General features: G+C 31.4%; 1 protein-coding gene across 2 annotated transcripts in view; it reads left to right on the top strand.

The window, feature by feature from the left end:
• YTHDC2 (YTH N6-methyladenosine RNA binding protein C2) overlaps positions 1–15,157 on the top strand; it is a 76,824-nt gene extending 61,667 nt beyond the window's left edge. Inside the window, exons 24-29 of one of the 2 annotated variants that reach the window (XM_074281997.1) lie at positions 5,954–6,063; positions 6,728–7,020; positions 9,676–9,853; positions 10,974–11,177; positions 13,813–13,995; positions 14,737–15,157. In XM_074281997.1, coding sequence (XP_074138098.1) covers positions 5,954–6,063; positions 6,728–7,020; positions 9,676–9,853; positions 10,974–11,177; positions 13,813–13,995; positions 14,737–14,817 — 1,049 coding nt within the window. In that variant the 3' untranslated portion in view covers positions 14,818–15,157. The remainder of the gene's footprint in view (positions 1–5,953; positions 6,064–6,727; positions 7,021–9,675; positions 9,854–10,973; positions 11,178–13,812; positions 13,996–14,736) is intronic. The other variant, XM_074281998.1, reaches the window with a different exon arrangement.
• The last annotated feature ends 3,316 nt before the right edge of the window (positions 15,158–18,473 follow it).

The raw sequence follows: 18,473 nt of genomic DNA, 5'->3' as shown, positions 1-18,473 counted from the left end.
CATACTGTTGTGCCCAAGTAGTCTCAAAAAAACTACCATAGGAACAAATTTAACTTTGCATGCAAAGTCATAGAATAGTTCTGTGAAGAATTTGCTAATTCTCCAAATCAAACATGTATTTGACTTCAGTACAAAGATGGAAATAGGAACAGTGTGACAATTGTGATAAACATCGGAAAGTATGGAGCTGGAATAAATATGAAGGGAGAGGTCAAAATTTGTGGTTTCCAGAATTAACTTGTGACTCCACATCATAAATTCTTTCTTCAAAAAAAAAAAAAAAAATTGGAAAGCTCTGGCCATGGTAAACACTAAGTGACATCTCTCTCTCTCTCTCTCTCTCTCTCTCTCTCTCTCTCTCTCTCACTCTCACTCTCACACACACACACACACACACACACACAAATGATTGTGTTAACAGATAGGAAATTTGAACCAATACATTGCTTATATAGAAGTAATTTGTAAATTGACTGTCTATACATTCAGACCTACAATTTATTAGAGCAAAAATCTATATACAAAACTGAAAGAAAAATTGAGAAAAATATGATATGCATTAAAATAACTTTAACCTAATCTTTTTTTAAAATAACTTTTCAGTATTAAAAATGGGATATATTTTGGACAACAAAATACCTTGATGCTAAGTATTTCTTTTTTTTTTTTCCTAAGGCTGGGGTTAAGTGACTTGCCCAGGTTCACACAGATAGGAAGTGTTAAGTGTCTGAGGCCAGATTTGAACTCCGGTCCTCCTGATTTCAGGGCTGGTGCTCTATCCACTGCGCCACCTACCTACCCCCTCCTTTAGAAATTTCACTGACAGACATAATTGTCAAGGAGATCAAAGAGAGACCAGAAGAGAGAAAAAAACCACCTAAATTACCCTCATTAGATAACATTTGACTTCCTTGCCAAGAAAAAACAGCTGATATTCAAGAGCAATAGCACCAGTTAAAAATATGCAATCTTAATAGAGAGGGTGCTAAGTATTAGATTCACAGGTTATTTGAAGAAAAGATATGAAAGACATGAACTTTAAAAAAAAAATTTTTAAATAGAAAGCTCAAAAGCCTGTCAACAACTGTTGATATATATGCCTACTTTCCAATCCAGTTTTATAAGAATAATCTACACTTATTTCAGAGGAATCCTTAATGGATAATATAAGTAGGGAGTGAATCTGCTTTCTTAAACAGTGTTCCACAAAAGATCATATAATTTACTGATAGACGTAAACATAAAAATCTCATTGTGGGCTATTAAATAATCATTTCAATAAGTAGTTCAGAAACCATAATCTTAAAGGCCATCTTTGTACCAGATCTTTCTCATACATGTATCAGAATTGTTCACAACATCTTGTTTTCAACATAACAGCAGATAATAATTTTTATAATACTTTTTTTATAATACTTTTAAGATTTATAAAGCATTTTATATATGTTTTCTCTTGTACTGGGTTAAAATGAAGTAATATAGGAATTTTACAAATACCTTGATAAGACCCGTCAAATCAAATCTATCTATACTTGGTAACTTTAGTGGAAATGAAGGAGAAGGTGAAGGTGGAAAGAAATGTATAGGAAAGTATGAAATTGACTGAAGACTTGGAGAGGGGCCAGGAGTGTTATATCTCTATGTCATTGAAATTTTCATCAAAAAAAGAATTAGTAGGCAGTGGACAAAGTGAGCATGAAGTAACTTTGCAAAGAATGAAATTGATAATGTTTTAGCTTAAAAAAGAAGCATTACTGCCAGAGAACTTATTGTTTAGTCACCTATATGTATATCGCTAAGATTAGGATCTGTAATAAAGAAAAATGATAAACAATTAAGATAATTTAACTCTGAATAATTTAAACAAGCTACTTCAAAATGGGAAATGACAACAGAAAGGACATCAGTATCAACTATAATAATTTCATCCAAAAGTTAAACCAACATTTATTAATTCCTACAGTAAGGAGACCCACAAAAGATTCCAGAAAGCACTTTTGCAAATAATTGATTTGCTGGCCAAATAGAAAAAGCTGACAAAGGCAACACAATTAGGATACAAAATAATCAGCAAAATCTTATGAAAAAAAGATGAGGAATTATTATGATTGCTATTATTTCATAGAGAACACAGAAGCAGTGGAGAATAAAACCACTTTAAATAAAGTGTGGCAAGTCATCTTAAGTGAAAGGGGGAAGAGTCTATAAACAGAAGAAAAATGGGGGAAAAAAAGTCTATAAACAAAAGAAAATGGAAAAGTTTTGAAAAAATTTTCAAAAACAATACAGGTCAGCAAGGATAAAGAAACCATCACATTTGAGCTCTTAACATCATAGTTTCTGTAGTACTTACAGATGAAGAGGACAACGATGGAAAAAGCAGCCAGATTTAATTAAATGTACAGCTATTCCTTCCACATTGTAACTTTCCCCAGCACAGTTTCAGTATATTGTGGAATGACATAAGAAATTAAATGGAAATTCTTTGGAAGTTTTGTAGAAGCTGCAGATAACATTTGAAGTCCAGCAGGTGATTCAAAATCTGTGACCAAATACGTAAGCCAAATTTTACAATAAGGTACTGTCAACATCCTATAAAAGAAAAAATTCAGATTTCTGGTATGAAAGAAGAACCAAAAAATTTTATGTAGATTTTCCAGATCACAAGGGAGCCATAATGTCATCCTGATGTCAAAGGAATAACTTTACAATGAAGACACCTATTTTTATGGCATTAAAATTGAAAGGGTTTTGAAGGATCAATACACAAATTATTTTAAGGATAAGATACCAAAGATATAGAAGAAAATATCACTTTTTGATACTAAAAAAGGGATGTATATGCCTGCTTTTTTAAACATATAAAATGTTTCCAAGAGTCATCTATAGGGGAATTGAGGGCTTCCCTAAAAATAATGAATAAGCAAGCTTTCACAAGTGATTTCTCACAATGGACTATATAGGGAATGACATCCTGTTGTGCTCAGTATTTATTGGTTATGAAAAGCTACTTAACTTATCATTATAAGGGGAAATGCCATATGTACCTGATGACTAGAAGGGAAAGAATGCTCCAAAAAAAAATCTGAAATGAATGCTCTAAAATTATAAAAAGCAAACATGACTCCAAAGGAAAGATACAAAAAGACAGAGAGCAAATCCTACCCCACCCCTTTGCAGAGATGCCTGATCCACAATTGAAGTACATTATATACATGTTTTAGACTTTAATTAATCAGTTTTGATTATTTTTTCTTTTAAAAAATATTATATAGGATAACTGGTAGAACTAAGCATAACAGAAGGAAATTTTGATGACATAAAAAGGTCAAAAATCTTCAACAAAATTTCATTTTTAAAAGGCTAACTTCCAGACTCTTTTTCAGCATGGTATTTCTTACCTCCTATCTCCTGAACATGAAAATCTTTTAGGATTCCTTGGAAGATGTAACAGCAGAAATGACTAAAGTTCAAGCATGGTATAATACAATGGGAGTTACATACTTGTCACAAGTATTTATTGTGATGGAGAATATCCAGTGCAGCAAAACAAGTTGAAGAAGGATTCCTTATGGTAGTGTTCTCCACATGTTCCTATTTTGAGGGTGATGTTGTATTTGCTGCATTGAGCCCCAAATCATTACAGATGTTCCTGAAAGAGATCTATAATTACTTAAGAGTTTGGCTTATCCATCCTCATGGAAAAAAACAAGTAGACGAAAAATATCTATTGTTCTGATTTCAGCATGTTTCATCTAAAACATTTCAACATGGACATCCAATAGAGCTTGTACAAAGTTTGTACAGATGGACAGTGAGTTGAGCCTAGAGTTAAAAGTAGAAAAAAGAGAGGACTGGGTTGCTTTTATTAATCCAAAGCTTCCCATAACAGCAAAAATCCCTGTTTTCAATATAAACACATCACCAGTGTTGCTTGTAAGGCAGTGAGACCTGGAATCCCACTTCCTTGAAGAACTAAACATTAACAGAAACTATAGTGAAAGGGTTCATACTAAATGTGAACAGGGACCTAGAACCCATGAGGAAACTCTGAAGAACAGGTAGAAAAGATTTTGTTAATATTAACATAGATGGGTTGAGCATATGGTGAGAGAAGGGGGTCATATATAGGTGGCTAAAGTGTTCCACTGACTCCTATGCAATGTGAGGAAAGTGAGGAAGATAGGCCTGAAACACATTGAATAGATGTCTTCTGGATAACTTTGGGGAGGCCAAAAAATAATAATTAGCCAGTCTGGATTATGATCTGCATCATTGTAAGGGATACTTAAATTTACGAAATCCCAGATCATCATTTTGATGATTTGTGTATGGGATTTCTGGACTTGATCTGACTTAATTGGGCCCAGTATTTCAGAGTCAGTATTGCAACAAAATGTGATACTTGTAGACTATTTGGCAAAATTAATTTTGCTTAATAATGCCAAAAAACATTTAAATAGGATATAGCATCTATTTAGTGACCCTGGAAAAGTCAGTTATCCTGTTTGTCTCATTTTCCTTATCTATAAAATGAGTTGGGAAAGCAAATGGCAATTCACTATAGTATCTTTGCTAAGAAAATCACAAGTGGGGTCATGACTGAACATGACTGAAATGACACAATAGTAATAACAGCAGCTGCAGCACAAAAAGTATAGCAAAGATATACCATTCATTTAGTTGTACATAACTCTCCAGCCTTTGTTTTTTGCCTTGGTGGTAAGTTCTTAATCACTAGGCTTTTATATTTATGTTAATGCATTGAGCCTTAGACTCCAAAACAAATTAAAGGCAAGAGGAAGAATCAATTTTATGGAAAAACTAGCCTATCTTATGTGCATGAGTTGTTGCTTCTACCAATTCTTGGATTGTTAATGTTATGTTTGCCATTGTCAAGGAAAATTCTAATGTAAAGTCCAAGTTGAAGTAGATTATCTAGAGTTGATAAAGACCTCCATTGACACTTACTTGCAGTTGAAATTGTGGTGATTGTTAAGCCTGAGAACATTCTGGAGTTTCCTGAAAGATATCCATAACTGTTCAAAGGAGTTTGGTCTTACCATCCACATAGGCAAAAACAGGTGATTGAGGAATGTTTATTGCCCAGATTGTAACATGCTGTTGGATGAATATAGTGCTTGTTCATCAGTGTGTGTTAGGAAATTGCAAAGCTCTTTTAATGGCCCCATATTTCTCCCAGATAAAAAGGTTCATCTCTTTAAAACCAATATTAGATTTGTAGGTTATGCAATACTACAGTTTCTCAAGAAATTAAAAATGAGCACCACATAAAAGGTAATGGGAAAGGATATGGTATGTATGCATATATAGGCTATAATATATCATGACAACAGTGAAAAAAGAAAAGTGAAGAACAAGAGTAAAATATTAAGTCCTCAAAAACGGAAATGAGCTAATTATCTGAAAATATGAATAAGAACTGATGGACAGCTCCAGTGCTGGAGAAGACCATATCAGGTAGACTATTTGTGATAGCAAAATTGCAAGGAGACAAAATACAAGAGTTACATTGAATATAATAAGTTGGCATGGATAATTTGTGATCTTTATTGTTGGAGAAAGCATATATGAAAGCACAGTGGATTTGAGTAGGGAATACAAGATTATAAAGTTTTATTATGATTAACTCCAAAATAACTTTGTAGGTCCATTCTTGACCATAGTAATAATAACTAAATTTATATATTGTTTTAAGTTTTTACAAATGTCTTCATTCTTGAGCTTTCCTGAAAGATGTTTTCTTTTATTCGATCACCTCTCTTCCCTTTCTTCCTTGCTGGCTTTTGAGACGGGGAAAACTAGAGGAAATCTGTCCACACAAATTTATAAGTCAGGAAGATTTATATAAGCATGATAACATTCTTTAGAAGCATTTTTAAGACTTTTTCTGCTCTGAAATATGCTAAAATTTGCATTTTTTTTTGAATAGTGGATGGTGTTCCTAATGACAGCAGTGACAGTGAAATGGAAGATAGAACCACTGCTAATTTGGCAGCATTGAAACTGGATGAGTGGCTAAATTTCAAAATGGATCCAGAGGTAGCTATCTTTTAGTAAATATATAAACATTTGGCAAGTTTGGCAAGTTTGTGTTCATATGTTGTGTTCTGTCTTGAATATTAGGGGAAAAACTTTCTTTGGTATTATCATGTAGATGAGCTTTTTGCTTAGTCAGAGGAGAGATAGAAAAATCAAACTCATGACCATAAAGAAGGAATTATTTTAAAAGTTAGAGAACATTTCAGTGGAACTGGGAAAATTTATGAGTAGTTCCTTATAGACCAGAAGGAGAGAGTATGGTACATAAGCATGGAATTTAAAGTTATAAAAATTAGGTTTTAATCCTTTCTGTCATTTACTACATTTCTTATTACATCTTTAGTCTCAGTTTCCTAATAATTGTAAAATTAAAAAGTTGAAGTAGGTGATTTCTGAGATTTTCTTTCTCTGATCCCAAAAAGTTCTTTCTACTTTCTATTTATCTAGAGAGGGACAAAAAAAAGAAGTGGAAGAATAAAAAGAGAGAGAAACAGAAAAAAGGAAAAGGAGATAGAACAGTGTTCCTCTAAAATTATGAGAAAAATATAAATCACAAGTTTAGTTCACTGAAAACTGTAAAAAAAAAAAAATCCTAAATGATGGATTTTTTTTTTAATTTCTTCTGCTTCAGTACAAATTCTAATTGAATAAAAATTAATTACAGGCTGCCAGTTTATTGCTACAGCTCAGACAGAAATGGCATAGTTTATTTTTGCGCCGTATGAGAGCTCCTTCTAAGCCTTGGTCTCAAGTTGATGAAGCAACTATAAGAGCAATTATAGCTGTTTTAAGCACAGAAGAACAGTCTGCAGGATTGCAACAACCATCAGGGATTGGCCAAAGACCAAGACCAATGTCTTCAGAGGAACTTCCTTTGGCATCTTCTTGGAGGTCAAATAATAGCAGGAAGAGTTCAGCAGATACTGAATTCTCTGATGATTCTTCTAATGCAGAAAGGTAAATGTTTAGATTTTTATGAAGGTTAGCATTAATCATCTGAAGAAAATTCCTGAATATAGGAAAATTCACATTTTCTAATTATCCCTTTCCATCCTCTCCTCCTTTTCCTGTTTTCCTTTATCTTCCATTCTCTACTCCCCAGTTTTCCTCTTCTCTCAGAATACAAGGACAAAATTAAAACATTTAAACAAAGCAAATATTGAGCAATGATCGTAGTATTAGTATAAAATAATTGCTCTATTGAAATCCGCTTCCCTCTCCTAAATTCAGAGTAATTTCTTTCTAGGTCTAGAGGCTCTAGTAATAGGCTTCAAAGTAAAATCAAGATAGGCATAAGATGTCTTGTGAGAGATGGAATTTGAGCTGAATCTTAAAGAAAACCAGTGATTCTATAAAGAAAAGGTGAGGACTCCCAGGCATGGGAAGCAGTCTGTAGAGGCAAAAGGCCTATCCTCAAGTATCTTACATTTTACTTCAAAATTCAACATATACACAGGGAAATATGACACTAACAGAATTGAGAGAGGAGAAAGTGCTGACTCCTATGGAGATAGGGAAGGCTTCATAGAAGAGACAGCATCTGAACTGAGCCTAGAAGAGACAAAGCTTCTAAGAAGTGGGGAGCAGGATAAAGGGAATTCCAGTCACATGGAACGTCTCTTGCTGGTGCACAGAGCCAGAATATATGTGTGGTCCTAGAAACAACTACTAGTCAGGGTAGCTAAAACATAGAGGTCATAGAGAGAAATAATTGAAGAAAGACTAGAAAAATGTTAGCTAGATTGTGAAGGGATGAAAATATCAGCATAAAGAGTTTATGTTTTATCCTATACAAGATGGAGGCACTGAAGATTTTTTTTAATCAGGAGCTTTCTCACTGGGAATCCTCTATGTTGAAATCATAGGGTTTAAACTGGGGGAGAGGTCGGGAACATGCATATATGTATAAATTTTCTTCCTTTTGGAAATTTTAAATTTCAATTTATTTGCATATTAATAATATATAGCAGACACTTGATAAGTGCCTTTTGATTAATTTATTCATATGTCATAAGCTTTTCATTTCTTACTTACAGTTCAGCCTAGTTTGAACAAATTCCTCTTCTGGCTTAAATGTGAGAGGAGGCTCAGACATTAATTTGGCCATAAGTCTTATATAGGCCTGTACATTTTGGAAGCTTTATTGATCTGATGTCTTCAAAAACCAGAAATTCCACGTCCAAACCCTTATGTATGTACTGCATTTATAAGTGTAGAAGGAAGTCAGAAATTTTGGTGGGGCATGAGGCTTGTATTTAACTCACTATTTAACCTGGACCTATTTACCAAATCCATTATGTTAGTGATTGAAAAGAATATCCTTTCAGTTGTTATTTTCCAGTTACTTAGTAGTCTTTCAGGTATGCATGGCCTTGCTAGTCTGAGCAGTTTCAAGTGTTCTTAAGTCAGCATGGAGATCTGAACCCTTTTATATGGAATGCTTTTGTAAGGCTCACCAAATTCAATAAACATCAAACCATTTTCAAGAATCACCTCACATGTGTATATACACATACATATATGTAGATGTACATATATATAATGTATATATGTATACATATTTGCCCTAAGCATCAAACCATTTTCAAGAATCGCTTCATATAGATAGATAGATAGATAGATAGATAGATAGATAGATATAGATGTAGATTTAATTTATATATTTGCCCTGATGTTTCCTAGTAACATCCTGGAATTAATGCTAGGTCAATGAGATTACTGAAAAAACCTTTTTGGGGTACACTTAATTAAGCTTGTCTTGAAATCAGAGTATATATAACTTTGAAGAATTTTGTAAAATTTGTAAAATGTTGAAAATTGAAATATCTTATTCACAGTATGTAGAGAATTGTGGAATGCTGGAGCTGAATGGAACCTAAAAGATTAATCCCCTCATTTTATATATGAAAAAAATTGAGGCCAAAGGAGGCTAGTTAGTAACAGAGCTGGAATTTAGAACCCAAGTTTCTTGACTAGTTTTCATTCTGTTGTGCTGTTGAATATATTTATTCTGTCAATTGTACTTAGCTCTTAGAAGTTTTAAATTATTTTTTTAGATAAGGCTAGTACCATGATGCTATATATATATTATTCATATCTGAACCAGATAAATTTAAGAGATACTTAAGTATAAAACAGGTATATAAAAATTTGTGAGAAGTTTCATGGCTTAAGCAAGTTACAACCTTTCAGTGGTTCCAGGTAACTAAGACTACAGATTAATTATAGATCAATTGTCATTCCACAATGATTAAGGGAGTTTCTTCCCTGAGAGCCAATGAAATCAAAATCTGTTTTTAAAAAATAATAATTTTAAAATTTATAGAACATTACTATTGATTCCTAAAGGCAATTAGGAATTTTTCAAATAGGACTGTATGTAGAATTGGCTGATGAAACATTTTTAGCTCTTGAGAAATTGATCAATTTTTTAGATGAAAGTAAATGTATAATCCAGATTTATATTTTTAAATTCCAAATATTGATATAGGAATCACAATTTCTCTATAAATTGCTATTTTATAAAATATAATCTTAAAACCTTTACTTGCATTTTAAAAAAATTATTGGAACTAAATTCATTTTATTTCTATTTTTCTAATTCTCCCAAAGAGTCTTGATGAAGTCTCCATCTCCAGCATTCCACCCACCTCAGAAATACAAAGATAGAGGTATTTTGCATCCTAAACGAAGTTCTGATGATCGATCTGACCAATCTTCTGTGAAATCTACAGATAGTAGTAGTTACCCTAGTCCTTGTGCCAGTCCTTCTCCTCCATCTTCAGGAAAGGTAGAGTATCTATTTCTATAAACTTAAAAACAATTGAATATGACCACATTTTTAGCTGTGGTTTTCATATTGCATGTATTATAAGATCATTCCAAGGTCATTATGAACATGCAATTAGACAATTTTGTATATTCTTTCTAATTTATCCATTCATAAACAATTACCTTTGGGTCATAAAATGAGTATCTTAGTTCTTGTGACATGGCTTATATTCATTTCAAAGGACAGTTTGCAAACCATATTTAATCTTTGGACTAAATCTTTTATTATATTTAAAAAGTTGACTGAAGGAAATTCAGCAAACATAAACACATTTATTAAGGACCTGCCATGTGCAAGATTTTACAGGGATAGGTTTGAAAGAGTAATTTTTTTAAGGAATTAATTATATGAATAAATAGCCTCATATCTTTGATAATTTCTTGAGACACAAGTGTGTATTATATGTGTCTTTATGTATGTTACACACTTATATGTTCATGTAAATATTGAATTAAAGACTACCCAAATTTTGTTGGTTCACATAAATTTATATTTCCAAAAATTAAATAATGAAAAAAAAGAATTTGTATATTCATTCTTAAGAAATTGTATCTTAATTTTATATCAATAGCAAGTAGATCCTTTAATCTTAATAGGTTCCTTTTTTCCATAATAGATCTTTTAGACTAAAATATGCACTGTAGTTCTACCAATTATATTTTATGGATAAATTTTATCACATTAGAATTTTTTGACTTTTAATTACTTGTTAGGTTAGTTTCTCCAAATGAATTGAATTTCATTTTTTACAGGAGCCCATAAATAGGTTTGGGAAGCTTTGGGGTAATGGAACTTACCCAAAATTAAGTGGGATCAAAATAGGAAATTAAATCTGTTTTAATACTGAAAAATTATATTAAGTATGAAGTATTAAGTATTTGGATACATACATAATTTTATATTTAACATTTTAGAGGGAAATACACTAATATCAACATATTCTCATGGAAAACTAGGATTCTACAGAACACATTTTGAAAAGTGTTCTGTTAGATTATTTTGATTTGTCTTTTTGTAGCACTTATGAGTCTCTTTGGATTTTATGTTACCTTTCAAGAACTTAGATACTCTTTTGCAGGGCTCAAAATCCCCTTCACCAAGACCAAATATGCCAGTTCGATACTTCATAATGAAGAGTAGCAATCTGAGAAATCTTGAGATTTCTCAACAGAAGGGTATATGGTCTACAACCCCTAGCAATGAACGGAAATTAAATAGAGCCTTTTGGGAGAGCAGCATGGTTTATTTGGTGTTTTCTGTTCAAGGATCTGGACATTTCCAGGTAAGTTATCCTAATACAATAAAATGGTTTTGGTTTTAATTTTTTTTTCCCCATTTGACTACAGATTTTGCTATGGGCATATATTCACCAATTGAAATATCTTTATTCTTGTCCTCCCAGGTTCTCCTCACTGCCCCTATTCCTCCAGTTTCTTTTGTTACTGCTTTGCATTGACCTCTCTGTCCTTTGTACTTTTCTAAATTTCTTTTTTTAAAGTATCTGATTTCTTTTTATTCTGGTCAACAAATACCACTCTGTAAATCATAAACACTTAAATAGATATTGAGACTTTGTTTACTTTATTATCATATCTGAAGGCATTATTGTGATTTAAAAAAAACTGATAAAGTGAACTTTATGGTATGTGTATCTAGAAACTATTTTTAAAACTAATAATTACAATAGTTCACATTTTATTGTGTTTTACACTCTATTAAAAAACCCTCTTAACTACAGCCTTGTAAAGTAGTAAGCATCATTCCCAGAATTAGATTTAAAGATTTGTTCAGTTACATAGCTACAAAATGTGAAATCTTGAACTTGAACTTTCAATTTTAATCCAGTACTCACTCTATATAACGCCTCCCACTACTTCTGAGAAAACAAGCAAGACTGATGATAATAATGATAACAATAACTAACATTTATATAGTCTTTAAACTTTATAAAATAAATGTTAACTCATTTGATCCTAACAACTTTGTAATGTAGATGCTATAATTGTCCTCATTTTACACATCAGAAAACTGAGGCAGGCAGATTTAAAATGTTCTAAGTATCTGAAGCAGAATTTAAAATCAAATTTTTCTGATCCCAAGTTCAACACTATCCATTGTGCTACCTGGGTACCACATTGATAGCAAAGGAATTCAGGATTAGGTAAAGAATGTGGTGAAGATTCTAGTGAAATTCTCAGTGTTATTCTAATTCATTTTTTGTTAATTCCCTGTCCCTCTATTATATATAAGACTGCACAATTATAGGATTCATTGTACAGCTAAAGAACATTGTGATGCATTGTGAGCCAAATCTCTTGAATTTAAAAGTCCAAAAGACTTTTAAGACTAAATTTACTCTATAGTCCCAGTTCTCCATGGGGAACAGAAAGGACTCTCAATTAGCAATGTAATTTCAAATGTACCACACCACTTTAACGGAACATACAGATTTTTGCTTCAACCCAACATTATTTCTTTCATGAAAGCTCCCTCCAAGAACTGGGCTACATTTCTACTTTGTAATCAATTTGGTTTTTTGGATTTCTTTTCTTGGGCCTCTGGAGTTCATTTTACTATTTACACCCTAGAACTTCAGGCCACTCTGTATTGACTTTGAATGCATCTCCCTTTACTGAAAGAGGATAAAGTTCAAGGAGAATGGTTATATGTGTCTGGAAGCCTGGAGTTGTACTGTGATTCTCTGATTTATTGGTGTGTTTATATGTATGTGACATGTTCAATTTGCTTAAAATATATTCACTAGTTTATTGTTAAAGCTGGTTCTATATTTCAGTAAAACTAGATCTCCTGAATATTAAGCTAGTGCCTAAGCCCAGTCTAGGCAGCAACAGTTTTGCCTTGATAATAATAACTGCACCAACAAACTTATCAACTCTTGAAAAATTCTTGTTTCCTGTGATATAAAAAAATTACTTCATGTACAGATAGAGATGGAATCTGTGGTTTCAAACCTTGGTATAGAATTCCTTGGTAAGGAAATTCCTTTGTAAATTGTAAATTAATTATTGTAAATAAACATTTTCTACAATAAATCTTACTGAGTTGCCTAGAATATTTAGAGATTAAATGACTTGTCCAGGGTTATAAAGCTAGTATGTCAGAGAGGGAACTTGAATCCAAGTCTTCCTCATTCCTTGAGCCCTACTTCCTATCCATGTCACTATGCTATAAATAAACAGAATGAAGTAGTTTTCTCCTTGGAAAGAAGACATTCATTCCTTAAATATTGAAATTTATAAGATAATGAAATTCTTATTTTTGTAGACTTTTAGAAATAATTATTAATATGGAACAAATACAGACAAAAATTGCATTATTTAATACTGTCTGTTAATTTTGTGTTTACATATATATGTCTCACACACATGCACACGCATGTACACCTACATAGATAATAAAGATTTAACACAGTTCCTAATAAGTACTTCCTAGTAAGTGCTTAATAAATGGTGTACAATAAAAGGCACTGCTATATAGTGGATAGTGGTCTATTATAGTCAAGAAGACCTGAGTTTAAGTCTCACTTATGTGGAAGGACAAGATAACAGAATTCTTGTCCTTCCACATAACACAACCTCTCAGTAACCTCCACAACTGATAAAGACTAAGTTGCAGAACAAATGCTGATCTATTTGACAAAACCATATGGTCTGATTTTTAAAAATAGATATTTAAAGTTATTATTACCAGAAGGCTGATGATGCTTGGTATATTTGTTCCCCTCCCCCCCAAAAAAAAATTTAGGCACATTAACAAATCAATATAAAGTTTTGTAGATTTTTCTTGTTACAATGTTACAATTGTTTGTGTTACAATGTAAAAATACATTTTAAAATATTAAATTAAAGCAGACATTTGGAAAATCTTGAATTTTTTTTCTCTGAATTTCACTACAGGGATTTTCTAGGATGTCTTCAGAGATAGGACGGGAAAAGAGTCAGGATTGGGGCTCGGCAGGTCTAGGAGGAGTGTTCAAAGTGGAATGGATACGAAAAGAAAGTCTTCCTTTTCAGTTTGCACACCACTTACTCAATCCTTGGAATGACAATAAGAAAGTACAAATAAGCAGAGATGGACAGGTATATTAAATATGTTACTTTTTGATAGTATTAAAAAATATTTTTTCCTTTCTGTTGTCCAATATTTGGTTTTGAAGATTACTTATTAGAATGTTGACTGTTTACAAGTAGAAAATAATGGATTGACTTTAGGTTATTATAAATATCATTATTCACATTTTACAGGTGGGAAAACTTCAGAATTAGGCTAAATATCATTGACTTATGTTAATTTCACAAATCTTACTACTACTAATAAAAAGTTTTTCAAATTTAGCTTTCTTACTTTGTTAAATTATAAAATCTTCAAGTAGTCATGGCATTTTTTTTTGCCTTCCTGATTTTTTTGAATATGTATTAGTATATTTTTTTAAGAAAACAAAAAAAATTGAAAATTTATCTATAATAATAGTTTTAAAATCAGTAGAATGGTTTCTTTTGTCAATGGGTATCTTCTAGATTAGTTTGCTTTATGGGTATATTCTAGATTAGTCATAGAGTGTTCTCTGTTTATTTGTGATTATATTTTAAAGGTTTGCAAAGGTTTAAAACTATCTTCTGACCTAAATATTAAAAAGAGAAAAAAAACAAGTTCTACCTGTGTAAAATCTAGGACTGAAAGGAATATCAGAGGCCATTAGGGGTTAAGTAAATTCTTCCCAACTTATAATATGAAACCTTGCTTTTCATGTATTTTGATATCTAGACCATGAAAAAAATGTTGCTTTCTTTTATGTTTACTTTTTCTTACATTTTTTATAGGAATTGGAACCCCAGGTTGGAGAACAACTTTTACAGTTATGGGAGCGTATCCCTTTAGGAGAGAAAAATGCAACTGATTGACATTTAGCTTATGGTAGCATACCTTGAGGTATTGTTGAAGTTTCTAAATACTGACTATTTTATGTTGATAAAGGACTTAAGCTAAATATTTTAAGCTACTTTAAAAAGATCTTTAGATCCTGAAAAATGTCATGTTTGTTTATGACTGGATGCACTGACTCTTAAAAACTGAAGGTGGGGATAATGCCTTATGACTGGGCCCTTGTAATTCATGATCTCACTCTAGAATCACCATCTTACAAAAGAAAAAAGGATAATTTTAATTTTTGAAGATCATAGTGAATGATAATACAGTGTATGTTGGCAATGTTTTTAATTGAATAAAATTGGAATAAATTTGTTTCTTTGTTTGACATTGGCAGTTATTTTATGTTTTCAAATTTAAAAAAAAATTTGAAATTATTTACCATATTGTCGTAAGACTGTTGTTGATAACTTTTAAATGTAACATTTTTTTCTTTCTCAAAAGTCCTTAATTGGATCCATAATCCGGGTAAAACTTTCAGGATTTATATCATACTGTTGAAAACAAAAATTCTCAAAATGTCACTGTTACAGAACTCATAATGGACAAGGGCTAGTTATTTGACAGTAGTTAACATAAGACATGTAGAGGGGGAAATATATTTTTTAATGATTACATAACACCATTTATATTAAAATTTGAATAAAAGAGGTTTTTCTTGATTGTAGACTGGAGTAGTCCCATTTAACATAGTGTTTTTCTTCATTTATTTTGTTGAAATCTTTAATGATTCTCATCATACATGAACATACTAATTATTACATCTTTGTTTGGACTAGAAGGATTTGATTCAGCTTAGCAAGTAACCATCCTTATTAAGTTGAAATCAAAGAACATAGCAAAAAAATCACCTACCAGTACGCAATATTAATTAAAACAAAAATGACAAATGTCTTTTATGCTAAACATGAATTAACAAATTTTGAACTCTCTTTTTCCGCTTTGGGGTTTTTTTTTTTTTTTCACTTTTTCCTCATGGAATCATAGGGAAATATTTTTTAAATCATTGACCCATTTTTGGTCATTTGAAATTTAAGGCTTTGTTAATGTTGACACAAGATTTCAATGCAATTTTGATCAGCTAAATGGTTTGGAATGTCAGTGATTTTTCTAAGTATTTTTTGACATTTGTTATTGTTTTTGAAGCATTTACATTTTTTTCTTCTTGACTCCACTCATATTTGCTATTACAGATTACATGTTTAAAACTGTTTCCTTAGGCTTTATGAAGGTTATGGTTAATGATTAAGAAGTTCAAAGAAAACAGCAGAGATTATAGTAACTGTACATGAAGTAGATTTGAGTAACACAACTCCTAGAGAAGGTTTTCCTCTTATTCATTTAAGAAAAATTAGAAATATCTTAAAAAAAAAAAAAAAAGAAAGAAAGAAAGAAAGAAAGAAAGAAAGAAAGAAAGAAAGAAAGAAAGAAAGAAAACTCCTAAACTCTAAGAAACGAAAAATCATGAGTCAACAAAAGACCTTGAGAATTCTTCCATTTATTTCTGGAAGAACATTATGTATTTATGTGTGCACATCTGCATACATTCAGAATATGAGTTCAGTAGTTGGTATTCCCATTTATATCTAAAAGTTTCACTTTTTAACATGTGCTTCCAGACATTTCATTTGAATTATATATTAACAGTATTCTCAGTTATATTGTATTGTTATAGAAAATTAAGTGATAATGTAAGTATTTTATTTAGATTCTCCTTTAGCATTTTACAATGTTAAGGTTTGTTTTTTCCCTTCTTGAATAAAATTCATTTCAATTTTGTTCTGTACTTCAAATTTTAGTCTTATAAAACTTGTGAGTTATTAGTATATAAATGAATTTGTTGAAAATGAGAGTAATGGTATTGGGAGAAACATTAAACATATTTAAAAACAGTGACATTCTGATAATAATTTATATGTAATATATATATGAAATGCTATATATACTAAGATACTTGGAGAATTATATTCCTTGAAGGTTTTTTCTTATTATAAAACTATATAATCACACAGATTTTAATTCCCTCACATCTCATGTTTGTACCTATGTAAACATGCTATGCAATAAAGCACAAAATGAAACACAAAAAAAGAGAGAGAGAGAGAGAATTATATTCCTCAAATATTGTCACATTTTCAACACTTGAAATAAATTAGTCAGCTATGCAATTAAATTCTGGAAGAAGTTCTCCGTGAAAACAATATTAAAAGGAAACGAATGGTAAATGTTAATGACACATTTACAAAATTAAGTGAACTTAAGAATAGTACAGCAATAAAGTTCAAACTGATGTATTGAGTCAGTATTAGGAAGTTGCCTATATTGTGTAGAATACCTCAAGCTTTAATAAATATGACTTTCAAGTTTTTTTAACTAATTTTTTCTCTGAGCATATAATAGAAAATAATTAAAAGAATTTTTAGTTTCATATAAGTTTCTCAGCAGTATACAATTTGCATTGCTGTGGACAGTTTAACCTTCTTATGAGTAGTATATAGCGCTTTTAAGCTGCTAGGCTATTTAATTCCTTTTTTTACTCATGCACTCTTAGTGGTATTTTGGGAATACAAAGAATTGGTGAATTCCCAAATCTTCAACTTAGTTACTCCTTACTAGTATAATGGTGATTAATATTAAGTGAATAGAAAACATGTTCTCTTAAAACTCATCTGTGTATTCATGTTTTTTCCTTTGAGCAAAAGAAGTTAGTATTTATAATTAGCCCTTATTCCCATATCATTCTCTTTAATATTAGACAGAATTTGGTTTTCTGAGAGAAGTTGGAAACAATCTATCAAAGATTGATGAAGTGCCTAGTATCTGCCAGCACTGTGCTAAGAGCTGAAGATACAAAAAAAAAGCTAAAAATATTCAAGCCTTCAAGAAGTGCACAGTCTAATGAAAATAATTGATTAGCCATTTGTCAAATAAGATTGAGTGCTTACTTTGTGAAGGAATTGTCAAGTCCTATATGGAATACGAGTTAACAATCCAGTCCTCAAGAAACATATAATCTAGAAAAGATAAGACAAAACAAAAACACAACAGGAGGTAGCTACATGGTGCATTGTTCTATTTGGCACTGGGCACTGAAGTCAGGAGGACCCGAGTTCAAATGTACCTTCAGACACTTAACACTTACTAGCTTTGTGACTAGGCAAATCATTTAACTCCAACTGCCTTGCCTCTCCCCCCAAAAAAGTTGCAAAAATAATGATAATAATCACAGTTCAAGGCTTTGGGTGATATGTAGTGGTACAAAGTTTAAAGGAGGAAAAGATTACTTTTGGTTGGGTGATGAGATAAAACTCTTTTAAGCATTTGAACTGGCCCTTGAAGAATGCCTAATTTAATTTTTTCAACATGCTAATATTTGACGTGGTACATGTTTTCTTTACTATTTTAGAAATCTTGAAACCGTTTAAATGAATTAGGAAGAAAAGCTGTTTGAATTCAGAAATCTTGTCTATATTCTTACATTTTTAGTTATTTGAAATGATTTTTTCTTTCAATATAACAAATATTTGTATTAAGCAATTAAAATAAAAACTAACATTTACATGGTGATAAAAAGTTTTCAAAGTAAGTGCCTGAAATACTTAACTCAGTTACTATCAGTTGTAGGTAAACT

This window comes from Sminthopsis crassicaudata, chromosome 1 (assembly GCF_048593235.1).
Source record: "Sminthopsis crassicaudata isolate SCR6 chromosome 1, ASM4859323v1, whole genome shotgun sequence".
Classification (NCBI taxonomy): domain Eukaryota; kingdom Metazoa; phylum Chordata; class Mammalia; order Dasyuromorphia; family Dasyuridae; genus Sminthopsis; species Sminthopsis crassicaudata.
The sequence above is the reverse complement of the archived record's forward strand: the minus strand, read 5'-3'. Positions and strand labels throughout refer to the sequence as shown.